The sequence below is a fragment of the Mastigoproctus giganteus genome, chromosome 10 (assembly GCF_048544385.1).
Source record: "Mastigoproctus giganteus isolate SK-2022 chromosome 10, ASM4854438v1, whole genome shotgun sequence".
In the NCBI taxonomy this organism is placed as follows: domain Eukaryota; kingdom Metazoa; phylum Arthropoda; class Arachnida; order Uropygi; family Thelyphonidae; genus Mastigoproctus; species Mastigoproctus giganteus.
Window position 1 is genome coordinate 66,960,100 of NC_143584.1, and position 19,289 is coordinate 66,979,388.

The 19,289-nt window shown below is 38.7% G+C and overlaps 1 protein-coding gene across 1 annotated transcript in view; it reads left to right on the forward strand.

Annotated features, from left to right (window-relative positions):
* LOC150079065 (dnaJ homolog subfamily C member 5-like) overlaps positions 1-19,289 on the forward strand; it is a 181,631-nt gene that overhangs the window by 67,134 nt on the left and 95,208 nt on the right. The window contains exon 4 of the mRNA XM_090382579.1: positions 17,986-18,138. Coding sequence (XP_090238705.1) covers positions 17,986-18,138 — 153 coding nt within the window. The remainder of the gene's footprint in view (positions 1-17,985; positions 18,139-19,289) is intronic.

Genomic DNA, 19,289 nt, shown 5'->3' on the forward strand with positions numbered 1-19,289 from the left:
AAAATAATAGAATACACCTCAGGTGTCCCTTCTACAGCAATAGTAGTTAAAAATACTGACCTTACAGTCACAAAGGTGGGTTACCTCTGCTCTCCAGTGGCAGTGTGTGCCCATATCACCAGTGCTGTGGGACAGTTTTACATTACTTCACTATATTCTAGACCAAGTGAAGATATAAATCCAGCTATTGAATACCTACAAGAAATCATAGACTTGTTACCTACTGCAAATATCATAGTGTGTGCTAATGTCAACTGCCGATCAGCCTTATGGCATAGCTGTATGGAAGACAGAACAGGCACACACATTGGCCAGATACTTTCAGACTATATAGCCACCTCAAGTGCTAAACCAACCAAATAACCTCCCAACTTTTAGCAGTACCATGGGAGAGAGTGACATTGATGTTACTCTTGCCACCAATTCAATAGCTTATAAAATTACAGACTGGTGTGTCCAGCCGGTCTGGACCACATTGGATCATAGAGCCATCACCTTCAAACTAAAAAGGCAATTACAAACACTCCAACACTCCTTGTTGGATATCAAAAGGTATAACCTCAAAAAGGCCAACTGGCAGATTTTTGCAGAACGTACAGCAGCAAAATGAGTGGTCTAGATCAAGCAACTGTAGCCCAGACAAGCAAGCACTGACTATGACAAACATTTTAACAAAAACAGCAGACCTGTCTATCCCACGGGAAAAACTGAGGAAGCAGGCAGTACCCTGGTAGTGCCCTGAACCGACTATACTCAGGAGAAGGGTGCACCAGGCGATGAGAAATTTTTAAAGAGCCAGAACATCTTGGCCACAAAATGAGGTGGATGCATTGAGAGATGATTATAGAACTCTCAAGAATCAGTATACAGCCCTCATAAGGGACAAGAAAAAGTAATGCTGGAGGCACTTGGTGGGAACCACTGGAAACAATAACTCTTGCGGAGTTGTCTACAGAATAGTGACCAACAAGCTGCCAAGAGATGTCTTAGAAACTACTGTCAAACCAGATGGAACCCCAACCCTGTGTTGGGCAGACTCTGTAAATAACATCCTAGACAGTATTATTCAAACTGAAACTGGGGATCTTTCCCCCACCCAGCTGGACATTATAAAAGAAAACACTGAATATGACAATGCCAATACTGAACCTCTGTTCACTATACAAGACTTAGAAATAGCATTATCTAAAACCAAAAACAATAAATGCCCAGGTTTTCACCACTTAGAGGTTGAGATTATCAAAAAAATTAGTGGAAATAGCACCGGACAAATTAATAGCACTATATAATAACTGTATAACAGAAGGTATATTCCCAAAAATATGGAAAAAAACAGTGTTGAGACTAATTCTCAAAAACCCTGAAAAACTCCGTACTGATCCCAAATCATGTAGACCAATAGCCCTATTCCCTATACTAGGGAAAATATATGAAAGACTAATATATTGCAGATTAGCCCAATATTACACAGGAGCAGGTTTACATTCCAAAAATCAGTATGGTTTTAAGCAGGACAACTCTACCGAGGACGCCATGCACCATCTACTGACAACAGTTAAAAACACAGAGGAGAAATATATGCTGGCAATCTCTATTAAAGTCAATAGTCATATGCCCAAGCAAAGTCACTTGGGCATATGACTCACTCTGGTGGCCTAGTGTCCTTAGGAGACTCCACCAGACAAATGCCTCACAAAACCTCTCTAAGGTAATAAACAGCTACCTTACAGACAGAAGTGTATCAGTACGTACAAGGTTCCAGGAATTGACACGCTCTGTGAATAAAGGCTGCCCGCAGAGTTCAATCCTTGGCCCTTTCTTCTGGAACATTGTTCTGGATGACTTTCTGGCCTTGGATCTGGGCCCTGTGGAAAGCCTGGCCTTTGCAGATGACATGATTTTCCTTGTAAAAGGTAACACGCGAGTGGTTGTTGAGCAAAGATCAAATGCTGCCCGCTTGCAGCTGCAGGAGTGGGCACAAATGCACATGCTCAAAATATCGCCTGAAAAAAACCAAACAAATACTTCTAAAAGGCAATTTGGACATAAGAAGACGTCCACAAATCAAAATTAACACAACCACTATAAAAATGGTAACAGAACTCAAATATCTTGGAGTGGTCTTTGATTCAAAATTAACTTTTTATCCCCATTTGATCTACTTGGCAAAGAAAGTGAGAAATTATGTAGGTATGATTGCCAGGATCAGTCGAGCAGACTGGGGACTCAAAAGAAAGACCCTGGCAATCATATACCGTGCAGTGTTCCTACCTGTTATCACCTATGGAACCAGTGCGTGTTTCACCCGCTCGGCCAAAGTAAGAAATAGGAATAAATTAGAATCGATACAAAGGACAATACTACTCACTATTACCAGAGCATGTCGCACAGTAAGCACACCTGCACTACAATTGCTGGCCAGAGCTCTCCCACTTTACCTGGAAGTAGCCAAAAGAGGCTTATATTATAGATTTAAAAAGAGCATACCCACAGAATTTCTGTGGATAGCCCTTAATACAACCAACACCTTCAATGATGAAAAAAAAAATAAATAATAGCCATAAAACTCCATGAGCTATGGCAAACAAAGTAGGAGCAGGAAACCAGAGGTCTGGTTAGCAAATGGTTTCTGCCACGGGTGTCAGTGGTTAGCCCAAAGCCACCTAAGTGGTATGCCCCTGGACTTTTTACAACATTTATATTGACAGGTCACGGCTCCCTAAAGGTGAAACTAACCTCCTCAGGGCCGACTGATGACCTAAACTGCACCTGTGGCAAGAGTGAAGATTGGGCACAGATTCTATATGAATGTATAATATATGACATCCTGAGAACAGAGCTGATAGCACAGATTGGCCCCCTTCCCAGGGGAGAAGAACATCTGTTCATCATAGAAGAGGAAAATTATAAAGCCTTTACATATTTCACATAGAAAGTATTCAAAATGTGCAGAACAATCCAAAGAATGGAAATTCAGCCCCCCCCAGCAATTAAACAATAATCAATAGTTAAAAATTGCCCAAATTTCCCACCACGCCCAGACGATGACTTAAAAACTGTCAGGATAGCAGTATTCTGTGCCCTGACAAGAAACCTGACATGACAAAACTCCCCAGGACTATCCTGCCATGTGTAGAAACTGGGGCCCCACACGAAATAAGTAACTATGTAGGGGAGGGAGATGTACAGGCAGCCAGGGAAGCAGATTAGCTGAAAAATATCAGTAAGTTGGTAGCAAGAGGATGCAATATAGAATGAATGAATGAGAATGAAAGACAATGAATAGGTTGGGCACTGAGTGAACTAGGAATTATGGTAAAAGGGAATAAATGGCAGTTTGGTGAAAGAAAGAGTGACCTAGCATGAGGGAAAGAGTGATTCGGAATGAGTGGAGGAGCAAATGTAATTGGCCGAAAGAATATAAAGTTAAAAATAACTTACACTACTTTATATATACTAACAAACATTTACTAACCACATAAACACTATCACTGCATTCTCCCCTGGCCTGCAAAAAAACTTGTGGCTAGGCCTGCACCACAACTGAAGAATAACAGTAAGTTCAGGTGCCCAGAGAATGAAGTGCAGAAAGCAAGAGTCGAATAAATGAAATGAGAGCTAGAAGAATGAATGAAAGTGTGTGTGAGAAAAAGAACACAAACCATAAATTCTAGCTAAGTACACACAAACCCTAGTTTTAATTAGTATTTAAATTTACGTTACACATCATTGCATCCCCCGTGGTGTGTGAGAAAAAGATGAATGAATGTGAGTGAAAAAAAAAAAAAAATATATATATATATATATATATATATCGCAATTAGATAAGTTATAGTGTAAGTGCCCTCCATGGTTTGAAAATCGATGCAGCCTTATCGCACGATGGCATTAATCGGTTCGTTCTATATTTAACACTTAATATTTAAGTTTTAATTTTATAATTTAAACTCTGTAATATTTTGATTCTATATATATAAAACTTGGAAAATAAAATTATAAAAGAAGAAAAGTAATAAAAAAAAAAATTCAAGTAGAGTGAGAATGCAGATTATGAATGAGGTAAATGTGTGTCTCTCCCACCCCTTCGACTGGTGGGTTCCCACTGCCAGGTAACCTATCCCACCCCCAGAGCGGGATGGGCAGTTTGACCTTCTTACCGGATTTGACCTACGTGGACATGACAACCATCACCGACAATGACATACTGCGGCTTTGCTGCCAACACGCCATTGGTGATCTGAACTGGGTACTCTAACCCGGTTCCCTTTAAAACCAAATCAGGGGAGGGAGGAGACAGGTCTCTCTCCTCCCTCCATACTTCGCCTGGTAGAGTTCGTCTCGACTGACCTCTTTGGGGATGCCTACTCTATCGTCCCTATTCTTCTATCTGTTTCTCCCCCCCCCCCTTCCCCAGTCTTCAGTCTCCTCCTCTTTCACTAAACTGACAGAGTACACCCTTAACAATGCCGCCAAATTCTAATCAACGTCTAAATTTTACCGGTTTCGTGTAAATCTCTAAGACAACTAACACTATTATCTTTTATCTAGCATATAGCCTCATGTCTAAATTTAATAACATCAAAATTTTGCCTGACTTATTAGGACTTTTAATACATCTCTAATGTTCAACTCCAACCAGCGATTTCCTAACAGCAATCCCGTTAAGCATTTATGTCAAACGTGTAAATTTTTTTTTTTTTTTTTTTTTAAATGTCCTAGCCACTGAAATCCCAGGAAACTAGGTGGCAGGACCTGCCAGAGAAACTTGATACTGGACCCACACTGCTAGCCTCCACATGGCGAGGTATGGGCAACGTCGAGCCCCACTGTCGCTGGTTGGGGTTGAACATTAGAGATGTGTTAAAAGGCCTAATAAGTTGGGCAAAATTTTGATGTTATTAAATTTAGACATGAGGCTATATGCTAGATAAAAGATAATAGTGTTAGTTGTCTTAGAGATTTACATTGTTTGTCCTGCTTATTGGCCTGGTGCCCAATAAGCTGGACAAACAATGGTCTGGCTTGACAGTGTACTGTCCTCGATACAGCGAACACATGAGGAGGTGGGAGAAATCCCAGGTACCATCTGACACAAACATACCTTATGATCTTGTAGGGCTGGGTGTGATACTATTGAAACTGTGGCACATGTTGCCTTGTGGTGCCACCTATCTCCTGGCATGCGTATTAAAAGGCACAATGCGGTTGTAAGTCTTGTAGATAACCGGTTGTGTCAAAAAGGTTGATTGACTGTTCTGGAGCCTTGATATGCCACTAGAGTGGATTTGAGAAAGCCGGATCTTCTCTGTATAAAGAAAGGTATCTCATACCTCTTAGATGCCCAAATAGTCGGTTCTGGATATTCGTTAGAGACATCTCATCGCTAAAAGAAGAGAAAGTATGATGAAAACATCAGTCTAAAAACTACAAATCAATAATGAGTTTGGAACTATGCCTTTAGTTTCCACTATTACTCTAAACTATAAAGGAGTCTAGTGTCTGACCTCTGCTTGACTTGAAAGTGGATCTTTTTCGTGTGTTGCAAGGCATTCTTGGCTGCTGGCAGGTGCATTAGCAAATCACCTCCATCTTTGTGTGAGAACCTGCTATGGTGACTTTTGAAGGCGTATTTATGTAGGCTACCACTGCATTAAATTGGAAATAATGAAAAATAAAATAAATTCCGATTTGGAGAAAATAATGGAGTCACTAGTTAAAGAAGTAATGCAGGATCATCTAGACAAGACTGCAGTTATAGTTCAGACACAGCATGGATTTGTTAAGGGGAAGTCTTGTCTGACCAATTTGATTGGTTACTACGATGTGGTCACAAAGGAACTGGATGCAAAAAATAATTTGGATATCACATACTTAGATTTCAGGAAAGTTTTTGATACTGTTGCACATGGAAGACTACTGTACAAATTGGAGCAGTATGACATTAAGTATGACATTGCTATAATGGATAAAAGGGTGGTTGAATGGGAGAAGACAGAGTGGTAATCAAAGGACACTGCTCTTTGTAGACTAACGTTATTAGTGGTGTCCTACAGGGTTCGGTGTTTGGCCCATTGTTGTTTTCTATATTTATCAATGATATTGATGAAGGTATATCACACTTAATGTCCAAGTTTGCAGATTATACAAAGGTTTGCAGGGTTTTTTTTTTTTTTTTTTTTTGGTAGTTGTTGGTGCATAGGCTTCTGTGGCCATAATGCACCTCCCAAGGTTTTTGCAGTACTTTGATCCAAACCCCTGGCAGGAATTGAACCTGCGACCTTTGTGTTGCCAGGCAGGCACTTTACCCACCCAGCTAGCCTGGTCGGCTTGCAGGGTTGTTAATGACAGTAATGACAGTATGCAAAAGGATCTAGAAATTTTTGGCAGATGGACTGAAATGTTTCAACTGTAGTTTTTAACATCAGCAAATGGAAAGTACTGCGTATGGGTAGCAGTACTTTCCATAGTAATGTACCAAATGTATTGTATTTCTTTACTACCGGGTCCAGAAAATTGGTCGCCAGCAATTTACCGCCGCATCAGTTTATCGCATTTTACTGTTTAGAAGCAATGAGATGTGTTTGGTCAAATCATAAAAAGTTATTTTTTATTTAAGTTTCTGCCTTAAGCTATGATTATCATATTTTTGGAATTCTGTGAACTATGAGGGAATAGTACAGGGAAAAAAAAAAAAAAAAACACACATGTATGGAAATATGTAATTTAATAGGTAGATTATGTATTTTAATAGTTACATGTATCACAAAAATAGTAAAAAATCCATTATTTAAACAATATAACAATTGGTTAATTTTAAACTAAACTAATTATAACATTAGGTATGTCATAGTACACTGCAAAATTTCAAAATGAATGTTTATGCAATCTTCAGAATCAGTCACATTGGAATAATTAATTACAACACAGTATGTAAATTATTAATAAGAAATATTATGTGCTAGACCTCTTAGATAATCAACAATATCACCCTGTTCATCGTATGCACTAACAAGCCTTTTAATTCGTTCATCACAATCGCGATACTTCTTCTTTTTTTGTTGCCCGGATCACTTCCACTTAAATATTGTTCAATGCGCATTTCGTTAATACTTTGTTCTTTTTTAATGCAATCGATAAATTTCCAAATGTTGGGATGATAAGCAGCGACTTTTTCCTCAAATCCTTTATGCCACCCTTCAACAGAATTATTCGTTCTTGGTAATCCTTCAAGAATAAGCTGGTGTACGTTCCATGTTTCCTGGGAATATTTTAGTGGTCGATGAAGATGTCGTCTGGTTGGGCATATCTTCAAAATAATCAACTTCTTGCGATTCTGGAGGAAAAACACCATTTTCACACAAATGTTCAAAAACGACCGTCACAATTGGAGTGGGCACAAATGCAATTGCTGCCAAAATTTGCATATTTAAAGCAAAATTAGCATCAGTTTCATAACGTTGTTTCAATCCATTATTCTGAATGGAACGAAAAATACATTGTGAAAAGTGAAAAAAAAAAACAACCCCGTTGCGAAGCGTCAGGAAAAACTCTTCTGCAAGCATTCATCATCGCAGTCTCAAAATCTATAGTTATTGATTGCGGGAACATAGCCGGTTCCAATACTTTCAGCTGCTGTAGTAGAGATACATACGTTTCCTCAGAATTGTTAGGCAATAATGCATAAACTAATGGAAGCGATATTTTGTCCTTGAATCCATGTATCGTATACAGCTGATAAAAAAGTAATGGAACAGTTTGAAAGTCCCATCAGCATACCAGTGTTCACTCCGCGCTATCATTCATTTCATTGTATCTACGCTTGTAAGTTTAGGGGCTGCTGCTTGGCTACAGATTCTCGAAACATTTGAAATAATACTATGAGGCGTATTATTTGTTGTTTCTGCCTAAGTTTGAATGGTCTGCCTAAGTCTGCCTCAAATCCTGCTGCGCCTCCACAATGATTGTGCTCCTTCCATGTTTTAACGATGGTGTTATCTACCGTAGTAACTTGAGCGGCACATTTGGTTTTTCGGTAATTTTGACACTTCCAGTGAATTTTTGTTTCATTTTGCCTGTCTTTATAAAACATTAAATGTCCACTAAAGCACAATTTCGGTTTTCTTTTTTCTGATTTCAAAAATTCCACCGACATGATGCGTTCAGAAACTCAAAAGGATGAAAAATAAACTCAAAATAAGAAAATGTTGTGATTGTAAGAGATTATAAATATATAAGTACTTCCCTAATCGGCATGCCCTATCCCCACTCCCCTAAAACATGCTACTTAAGTTAAAAATAAATTTATATAAATTATATGTATTGCCTGGCAATATTTGTAGGCTATAAACTGACGCGGGGATAAACTGCTGGCGGTGAATTGCGGGCAATAAACTTTCCTAGACTTAGTCTAGGAAAGTTTATCGCCGAAAGTTTAGGAAAATTTAAGTTCATAAACAATTTATAGCCTACAAATGATCACTAGCATATTTTATTGCCAGGGAATACATATAATTTATATAAATTTATTGGTCATTTTTAATTGAAAATAAGGCTTTTCTATAAGTGTTATTTAAAAATTAAGTGCAGTTAAAAATGGAAGTTATATGCTAGGTATACATTTCCTAGAAATACATATCATTGCAGGTGCTTTAATTTAATTGCCTGTTATTTTCCAAAATCGGAATTAGGTAGGTATCTACTTAATTCCTTTAACTTAAGTAGCATGTTTTAGGGTAGTGGGAATAGGGCATGCCGATTAGGGAGGTACTTATATATTTATAATCTCTTACAATCACAACATTTTCTTATTTTGAGTTTATTTTTCATCCTTTTGAGTTTCTGAACGCATCATGTCGGTGGAATTTTTGAAATCAGAAAAAAGAAAACTGAAATTGTGCTTTAGTGGACATTTGTTTTATAAAGACAGGCAAAATGAAACAAAAATTCATTGGAAGTGTCAAAATTACCGAAAAACCAAATGTGCCGCTCGAGTTACTACGGTAGATAACACCATCGTTAAAACACGGAAGGAGCACAATCATTGTGGAGGCGCAGCAGGATTTGAGGCAGACTTAGGCAGACCATTCAAACTTAGTCAGAAACAACAAATAATACGCCTCACAGTATTATTTCAAATGTTTCGAGAATCTGTAGCCAAACAGCAGCCCCTAAGCTTCCAAGAGTAGATACAATGAAACGAACGATCCGAAATATAAGAAATCAAAATTTTGATGGCCCAATTCTTCTAATGTGTCGTAGAGACAGTTTTTATAGAAGAATATAAAACATCATGCAATGGAGAATTGCTTCTATAATTTGATTCTGGACCCGAGCACAATCGTATGTTAATCTTCAGTACGAAAAGAAATTTGCAGTCGTTAGTGCAAAGTGAACACTGGTATGCCGATGGGACTTTCAAAACTGTTCCCTTACTTTTTTATCAGCTGTATACGATACATGGATTCAAGGACAAAATATCGCTTCCATTAGTTTATGCATTATTGCCTAACAAGTCTGAGGAAACGTATGTATCTCTACCACAGCAGCTGAAAGTATTGGAACCAACTATGTCCCCGCAATCAATAACTATAGATTTTGAGACAGCGATGATGAATGCTTGCAGAAGAGTTTTTCCTGACGCTTCGCAATGGGGTTGTTTTTTTTTCACTTTTCACAATGTATTTTTCGTTCCATTCAGAATAATGGATTGAAACAACGTTATGAAATTGATGCTAATTTTGCTTTAAATATGCGAATTTTTGCAGCAATTGCATTTGTGTGAAAATGGTGTTTTTCGTCCAGAATCGCAAGAAGTTGTTGATTATTTTGAGGATACATGGATTGGATGCCCAACCAGACGACATCTTTGTCGACCACCAAAGTAATTCCCATGAAATGTGGAACGTACACCAGCTTGTTCTTGAAGGATTACCAAGAACGAATAATTCTGTTGAAGGGTGGCTTACGGGATTTGAGGAAAAAGTCGCTGCTTATCATCCCAACGTTTGGAAATTTATTGATTGCATTAAAAAAGAAAGTATTAATGAAATGCGCATTGAACAATATTTAAGTGGAAGTGATCCGGGCAGCAAAAAAAAAGAAGTATCGTGATTGTCATGAACGAATTAAAAGGCTTGTTGGTGCATACGATGAACAGGGTGATATTGTTGATTATTTAAGAGGTATAGCACATAGTATATAAAATTATTAATAAGAAATATTGTGTTGTAATTAATTATCCCAACGTGACTGATTCTGAAGATTGCATAAACATTCATTTTGAATTTTTGCAGTGTACTACCTAATGTTATAATTAGTTTAGTTTAAAATTAACCAATTGTTATATTGTTTAAATAATGGATTTTTTACTATTTTTGTGATACATGTAACTATTAAAATACATAATCTACCTATTAAATTACATATTTCAGTACATGTGTTTTTTTATTTCCACACTATTCCCTCACAATTTATAGAATTCCAAAAATATGCTAATCATAGCTTAAGGCAGAAACTTAAATAAAAAAATAACTTTTTATGATTTGACCAAACACATCTTATTGCTTCTAGACGGTAAAATGCGATAAATTGACGCGGCGGTGAATTGCTGGCGATAAACTTTCCTAGACTCGTAGTGGAGAATGAAACAGACGTGGCGGTAATTGTGCAGTCAGATATGAGGTTTTTAGGCAGTGCATAGAGACTGCTGGAGCAGCTCACGTGTTCCTGTCAATGATATACAAGGATTTTGCTAGCAGGAATAAGGAGGTCATTATCCCCTTGTATAAGTTAATGGTCAGGTCACACTTTGAGTACTGGATACAGGTCTGTAGACATCATTTTAGGAAGGATGTAGTGCTGCTGGAACAAGTAGAGAGAAGGGCAACGAGATTGGTGAGGGGAACAAAGGATTGCTCCTACTAAGAAAGACTTAAGTTCTGCAAATTGCAACATCTAGAGACTAGGCACTTGCAGGGTGACCTGATTGAGGTTTATAAGGCCTTGAATGGTTTGAGCAAGCTCAATGCTAATGAAGAGAAATGCCATTCCTCCTCTTGCTCAGATTACACACCTGGGATGGGGGCATAAATTCAAGTTGAGAAAAGACAGTTGTAGAATAGATGTGCAGAAATTTGCATTTACCGGCATGTCATTGATTGCTGGAACAAACTTCCATCTGTCATTTTGGAAATTGATAGTTTAAAAGAACTGGACAAACTTTTGGAGTGAATGGATGGGTGAAATGGGAAAAGTTTTTTTTTTTTTTTTTTTTTTTTTTTCTCCCTTTTTTGATTGATTCTGTATAATATTGCTTTCTTGCATCATATACCTCTACTAATGCTACTGCTAACTTTTACCTCAGTATGATTTGTCAAAATAATAGAACAAACTTACATGTAAAAAGATCTGACCTGCTAAACACCTCATTCATTTCACATATACACAGATGAGCCAAAACATTATGACCAACGAGTCGATAAACAAATCGAAGCAACTGCAGGTAAACTATGGTGTGGGTTGGGACACTGTATAAAAAACACCTGATACTGAGCTCTGTTAATCAGTGTTACTCTTGTTCTTCAGATGGGAAAGGTAGCAGACTTAAGCGAGTTTGACAAAGGCCAAATTGTAATGGCTAGACGACTGGGTCAGAGCATATTCGAAACGGCACAGCTAGTGGGATGCTCACGGTCAGCCATAGTTAGTACCTACCGAAAGTGGTCTGAGGAGTTTTCCTCCTTGGAAAACCCACAAACCGCTGGCGAGGTGTTGGACGACCACTGCTCGAGGTGAACGAAGGCTCTCCCTTCAGAGCAGCTGTGGCACAACTTGCTGGTAATTTCAATACTGGTGACAGGAGTAATGTGTCACAACACACAGTACATTGAATCCTGCTGAAAATGGGGCTGCATAGCCACAGGCTGCTCAGAGTACCCATGCTAACCATTGTTCACCGGCGATATCACCTACAATGGGCACGCGAGCATCGAAACTGGACCTTGAGCGATTGGAAGAAGGTCGTCTGGTCTGATGAATCACGCTTCCTGTTGCACCATGTGGATGGCCGGCCTGCCAGGTACGTGTGCATCGTTTACCTGGGGAAGTGATGGCACTTGGATGCACCGTGGCACGAAAACAAGTCGATGGCGGCAGTGTTATACTTTGGGCAGTGTTTTGCTGGGATACCTTGGGTCTAGTAATCCATGTGCCAGGTGCTCTGACAACTACCACCTACCTAAACATTAGCTGACACCACGTGGTGATGATCTGAGCTGGGCAACCTAGCCCGACTCTCTTTAAATCCTGGGGTGGGAGGGCACACCCCTCCTTTCTTGCTGCTGCTGATCTACTGGGGTTGCCTACTCTATTGTCCCCATACTTCTGCATGACTCCCCCCCCCAGTCTGTAGTCTCCTCCCCCTCTATCTTTACACAAGCATATGCCCCCACACCAAAACTTTAATCAACTCCAAATTAACTACGCCCGCTTTCAGCCTTCTTACATCTAAGCGATATTTTCCCACACAATTGAAGACACACACACATTTTTTATATGCGGGTGTGTATATGTATATATCCTTATATATATATGTATAAAATTTTTTTTTTTTTTTTTTTTTCTTTTAGGTCCTAGCCACTGAAATCTCAGGAAATTAGGCAACAGGACCTGCCAGAGTAAAAATAGTCTACTAGGTTCCTGGTCTGCCTTCATGGGGTGTAAGTGGGCCAACTTTTGGCCTCAGCAGGGGTCTAGTGACTAAATGACCAGATGAACAATGGTACACGACATAACACAAATTCAATACCCATACACTTTTAAATCTATGGCTTTCCCAGCAAACTGGCACACCCACAATATAAGCAACGCAGAGATTGGGGAAATCCCTGGTGCCGCTAGACATCAACACACTTTACCTGGAAGACTTCCAGGTATTTCCCTGGCCTCGAAATTCTCCAGACATCAATCCCATCGAGCATCTGTGATTTGTGTTGGAACAGCAACTCTGATCTGCATCGTCTCAACCACGGACCTTACAAGATTTAAAACGATCTGCTGGTTACGTGTTGGTACCAGATACCACAAGACACATTTAGAAATCTTGTAGCGTCGATGCCTTGCCGGTTACGCGCTGTTCTGGTTGCACGTGGAGGACCAACATCATATTAGGTAGGTAGTCATAATATTTTGGCTCATCGGTATATACGTGGTCCAAGTTTCAGTCTTAGTGATGCCCACTTCCACCCCTAGGTTCTGGCAAGCTTTACTTATTTGTAACTGATAATTTCAGTTATCAGTTATCAAACTGATAGTTTCAGTTTCCTTGTAAAATACCACCAGTCTTGTGGTTTTAATTCCAATCTTAATGTTATCCATTTCCACCTGGAGTCTGCCAAGCAGCACTTGTATCGGACAATTTTAGTTATCGAGTTCCTTAACCACTACCATCAATCTCTGCTGTCTTAGTTAGTTGCTCAATGATTCCTTTCCCTTTAAAGGTGGTACTTGTTCATATATCTGCTGTATTGGAGACTGCTCATAGTTCATTGAAATCAGCATATATTGCTTGGAATTTTTTTTTTTTTTTTTTTTTATATACAGATATGATACTAGCTTAATCTCTTTTGTCAGATTCATCTGTTGCCTCTGTTGTTCTCCTAATTTTGCAAATCGGTTGAAACTTTTTGACTTGCTTTCTTTGAAACTGCTTTCTCCAATCTAACTTTCTCAGCAGTGAATTAATTTTCGTTGGTGATTTTAATGTTTACAGTTCCAATTGGCTTAATTTTCTTGTTAAACAGATCAAGTTGATTAAGATGCTGAGGCTTTTGCGATTACTAAACCTTGCACAACTTGTTCGTTTACTACCATAATATCAGACAGTCCTAACCACACACACTTACACATACTTGATTTTCCCCTATCAACAGCTCTTAAAAGTACACAGTACTTTTAAGAGCTGTTGATAGGGGAAATCAAGGGCCTTGTTAAGGGCCTTTAGGTACCTCAGGTTACAACTTCAAGGCCTATTTCCCACATCCTTTCTCAGCTAAATATTGTTTGGGCATTATAAGAATGTGAAATGGGATGATTGCATCCATGATTTCTATTACTATTTTCCTTAGTTTGATACTGTTTTAAATCTTCCAAATCTAATATTTGCTCAGTTGTGTTGCTGCAGTTATACTTGTAGGAATGAAATTCATTATTCCCTATTGCACGGCACCTACGTAGCCAGGTGGGCAGAAGCAGCAGCGCATAGCACACCCTTCTTGATCAGCTCGTGGTTCGAGCCCATGACCACCAGATACAGAGGATTCGGAAAGGTCAGGGAATGACCACTGCATATCCCCGGGGCAACATGGCCTTAGTAGCTAATGCTCCTAAAAAACCAAATAACAAACAACAACAACAACCCTATTGCACTCTAAAATCACATCCTTTAGCATTAGCATTAGTAGAGGCATTTGATGCAAGAAAGCAAGCTTATGCAGCATCAGCCAAAAAAAAAAAAAAAAAAAAAACCCACTTCCACTTCACCCCTCTGTTCGTTCAAAATACCTGTCCAGCTGAGCCTTATTTAGGCTATCAACCTCCACCACAAGGGATGGAAGTCTGTTCCACCAACCAACCACCCGCTGGCTAAAGGCAAATTTCCGAACGTCTATCCTACATCTGTCTTTCCTCAATTTGAATTTATGCCCTCTCAGGTGATTTTTCTGAGCTAGAGGAAGAATCCCATCAGCATTGAGCATGCTTAAACCATTCAAGGCTTTATACACCTCTATCAGATCACCTCGCTGGTGCCTAGTCTCCAGACACTGTAATTTGCAAAACTTAAGCCTTTCTTCGTAAGAGCACCCCTTTGTTCCATTCACTAATCTTGTTGCCCTTCTCTGTACTCGTTCCAGCAGCTCTACATCCTTCTTGAAATGAGGCCTCCAGACCTGTATACAGTACTCTAGGTGTGGCCTGACCATCGCCTTATACAATGGAATAATCACCTCCTTATCCCTGCTGGAAAAATTCCTGTATATCATTGACAATACTCCATGAGCTACTCTTGCAGCCCTTCTGCACTGCTCAGAGAACTTCATATCTGCCTGCACAACCACCCCCAAGTCCCTTTCATTCTCTACCACTGTCAGTGTAGTACCACAGAGTTGATACGTTGCTCTGGGGTTGCTGTTTCCCATGTGTAGTACTTTACATTTATCAATGTTAAACTTCATTTGCCACCTCTCAGCCCATCTGCTCAACCTTTCCAGATCCTGTTGCAGCAGCATAGTGTCAGTAGTGTCCTTGACAACCCTGCCAACCTTTGTATCGTCTGCAAACTTGGACATTAAGCCCGATATACCATCATCAATATCATTTATAAATACAGAAAACAATAATGGACCCAACACTGAGCCCTGAGGGACTCCACTAATAACATCAGTCCACGATGAGCAGTGTCCATTGATTACCACTCTCTGTCTTCTCCCCCTCAACCACCCCTTTATCCATAGCAGCAATTTGCCTCCAATGTCACACTGCTCCAATTTGTGTAGCAGTCTTCCATGTGCAACAGTATCAAAAGCCTTTCTAAGATCCAAGTATATAATATCAAAGTTATTCCCTGCATCCAGTTCTTTTGTGACTGCATCATAGTATCCAATCAAGTTGGTCAGGCAAGACTTCCCCTTAACAAAACCATGCTGTGTCTGAGCTATAACTGAAGTCTTGTCTAAATGATCCTGCAGTGCTTCTTTAACCAGTGCCTCCATTAATTTTCCTGGAACAGAAGTTAAGCTCACAGGTCTATAATTACTTGTGTCAGCCTTTGATCCTCCTTTGTGAATTGGGGTCACATTTGCACATTTCCAGTCTATGGGTACCTCCCCTGAGTCCAAGGAAGCTCTCATAATTATGGCTAAGGGTTTGCTTACTTCCTTTGCTGCCTCCTTTAATATAACTGGATAGATCCCATCCACCCCGGGTGCCTTTCTTGTGTTTATCTTCAACAGTTTCTCCTCCACTTTACTCCCAGTTATTTCAAGATTCTGTAGCTTACTGCTAGAGTTGAATACACCTCTGGCATTCCCCTCGCTGAATAACTCCTCATGTGTGAATGTCGATGCAAAATATTCATTTAGTTTGTTAGCTACCTGAGCAGGATCATCAACACTTGACCCATCAATATCAAGTGGACCAATCTAATTCACCCCCTTCCTTCTAGAGTTTACATAAGTAAAGAACTCTTTGCTGTTTTTCTTTGCATCCCTTGCCAAGAATTTCTCGTAATCTGCCTTCGCCTGCCTAACCTCCTTTGTAACTTGGTTGCATATCAACTTGTATCTATCATAGGCTTCTGTGTCATGTGTTAATTTGTATGTATCCCATGCATTTTTCTTCTCTGCCATATGCCTCATTAGTTCATCTGACATCCATTTTGGCCTAAACCTTGAACAATATTTCTTAGTTGGTATGTAAAGCCTAGTAGCTTCCAAGATAAGTTCTTTGAATGCTTCCCATTTTGAATTTGCTGTTGGTAACATCATCAGTTGGTCCCACTGTATAGAATTTAAATACTGTCTCAGTCCATCGGAGTCGCCTTTACGGAAGCAATAACCCTTCCCTTTACCCCTAATGGTAATTATCTCTTTGAGTAAATCCCACTTCAGCACACTGTGATCACTGCCACCTAGTGGTTCATTTATCTGCAGATTCTTAATGCATGAAGAATCACTGCTGATAATCAAATCAAGAGTATTACTCCCTCTAGTTGCCTCCCGAACATGCTGATGTAGAAAACAATCATCCAATAAATCCACAAAAGTCCTGCTAGTGTGTGAGTAACCAGCCCCCAAATTCCAGTCAATATCTGGGAAATTAAAATCTCCCATTATAAGACACTCTGATTTACTGGCCCACTCTATTTCCCTGTACAGTTCCTTATTATACTCATCAGAGTCATTAGGCCTATAGCACACTCCTACTCTCAATTTTGATCTCCCAATGTTTATGTCACACCAAACTGACTCCACACTGCACTGTCCAGCGATGTCGACTGGCTTCACTTCCTTGGACTTTATTTGTTTCTTAACTAATAACATAACCCCTCCTCCCTTCCTATCCTGTCTATCCTTTCTGTAGACGTTGTACTCCCCAAATTGCAGTTCTGCATCCCTTATATCTGTGTGACACCACGTCTCTGATATCCCAACAATATCTGCCTTCGATGTTTTGAGCAATACCTCAAATTCATCAAATTTATTTACTAAACTCCTAGCATTGGTGTACACGCAAGTATACCTGCACCTGTTTCTATTCTTAGCTACCCTAACACAACCCATGTGTTTACTTGTACCGCAATGGCTCCCAGCAGTCTCTGAAATACCATGCATCTTGTTTTTCAGGCTTCTGCTCATTCTAATAGAAGCAGTGCAAGAATCTCTTTCACCTCTGCCAGTGGCTACTGTCAATCTATTGGTCTTTGTCTCCCCCCAAGCTAGCAGTTTTCCGACCCACCTAACACTGCCTCGATAGCATCAGCAAATATTCTTGCACCCTTTCTATTTAAGTGTATCCCATCCCTGTAGAAGCAATCTCTCCTGTTAACAAGTACAGTCCAGGATGAAAAAAATTCTACCCCTTGAGCCTTGCACAATCTTTCCAGGGCCGAATTGATCGACAAGGCTCCCCTCATATACTCCCTCCTATCGTGTCTGGGCAGAATTGCAGACACTTTCAAATTCAACCCTAATCCTTTATTCTGTACAAATAGTTTCAACTCTAAAATAGCCACTGCCAATTTTGCCCTCACACCTAAGAAGTTTGTTGTAATGGTATTTTACAGCATATTGCTTAAACATTGAATTATTCATATTCAAGTATATATTAAATTTTATGTATGTAAATTAGTTTAGGTTAGCAGAACTGTTTTTGTTATTTGAATATTTTGTTAATCATCTGTGGATTATTATTTGTTTTCTCTATTTTCAGTTCAAAGATATTAATCATGCACATAGTATTCTGATTGACCCAACAAAAAGAAATATCTATGACACTTATGGCTCTTTAGGTTTATATATAGCAGAACAAATTGGAGAGGAGAATGTCAATACTTACTTTGTGCTTACTAGTCCATGGTGTAAGGTATGTACTGCATATAACTTTATTTTAATGCATTCTCCACTTGAATGGCTGTCGAACATCATTAGATTGCTTGTGCCTTGTTTTCTTATAGATAGTCATATTAATATTTGAACAGTTAGTTATTAAGCTATATCACAAAGTTCTAAATTATTCCACTTTGTTTATCTATAATAATATTGTTTTCAATAATGTCTGGTTAATGAGAGACTGGTCTCAAATAGACTACCACCCTTCTGATGGCTGCAGGAATGTTCTGCCGTACATTTGACTAGTTTCTTTATCCTGTTGGTAGTCACATGTGATCTGACAAGTTCCTATCCAAAATGCTAGACCTGGCAACATGTTAAAAATTAATGCACTATTGTGCATTAATTTTTAGTTCAAGGCTGAAATTTTCAGTATCTTCCTAAATATAGATGAGATTTATTTGAGCAGTTTTGGAAGTGAACAATTGTTTTTTTTTGTTTTTTTTTTTAACTTTGAATTGTGTGTTGCCAGGTCTAGCATGTTTGTGTAACCAATTTTGCCTTCTGCTTCATTGTGTTAACTTCTGGTTTCACTGCAATATGAAATGTTTTATGAGTGTAGCATTATTTGATGATTTTTAGCAGAATTAATAAAAGTTTTGTTTAACTGAAAATAATGTATTAACAATAACATTTTAAAATTTTGAATCAAAATAAAAATAAAATATCACATTTAATAAGTATGGCAATCCATTATTATAAGATAAATTTGATGTGCATCAAACAGAAAAAAAAAAAGCATGCATGTTACTAGAAAACAATGTACATTTCTAACTTTTTATACAAAGTACTCAATGAAAATAGGCAAAATTCCAAGCCTACATTTTAAGCTTACAGCCAAATGGGTGAGTAACCATGCTGAAGTTAATAAAAACACATTTAATAATAAATATTTATTTGTTTGGCTGTAGCCTTAGGATAAATCTCATGCTTCAGATTAAATTCACAAAAAGACTGAGATATATGAAAAAAAATGGTATTTATTTTATATTTGTAAAAGAATAATGAAGTTTACCTCAATATGATTTTTTTTTTAAGAAAACCCCAAACATGAGAGGTACTAGAACCGATAGTACTTAATACAATGCATGGGTTGGAGGTTGAGAAGACAAAAGAAGATATTTG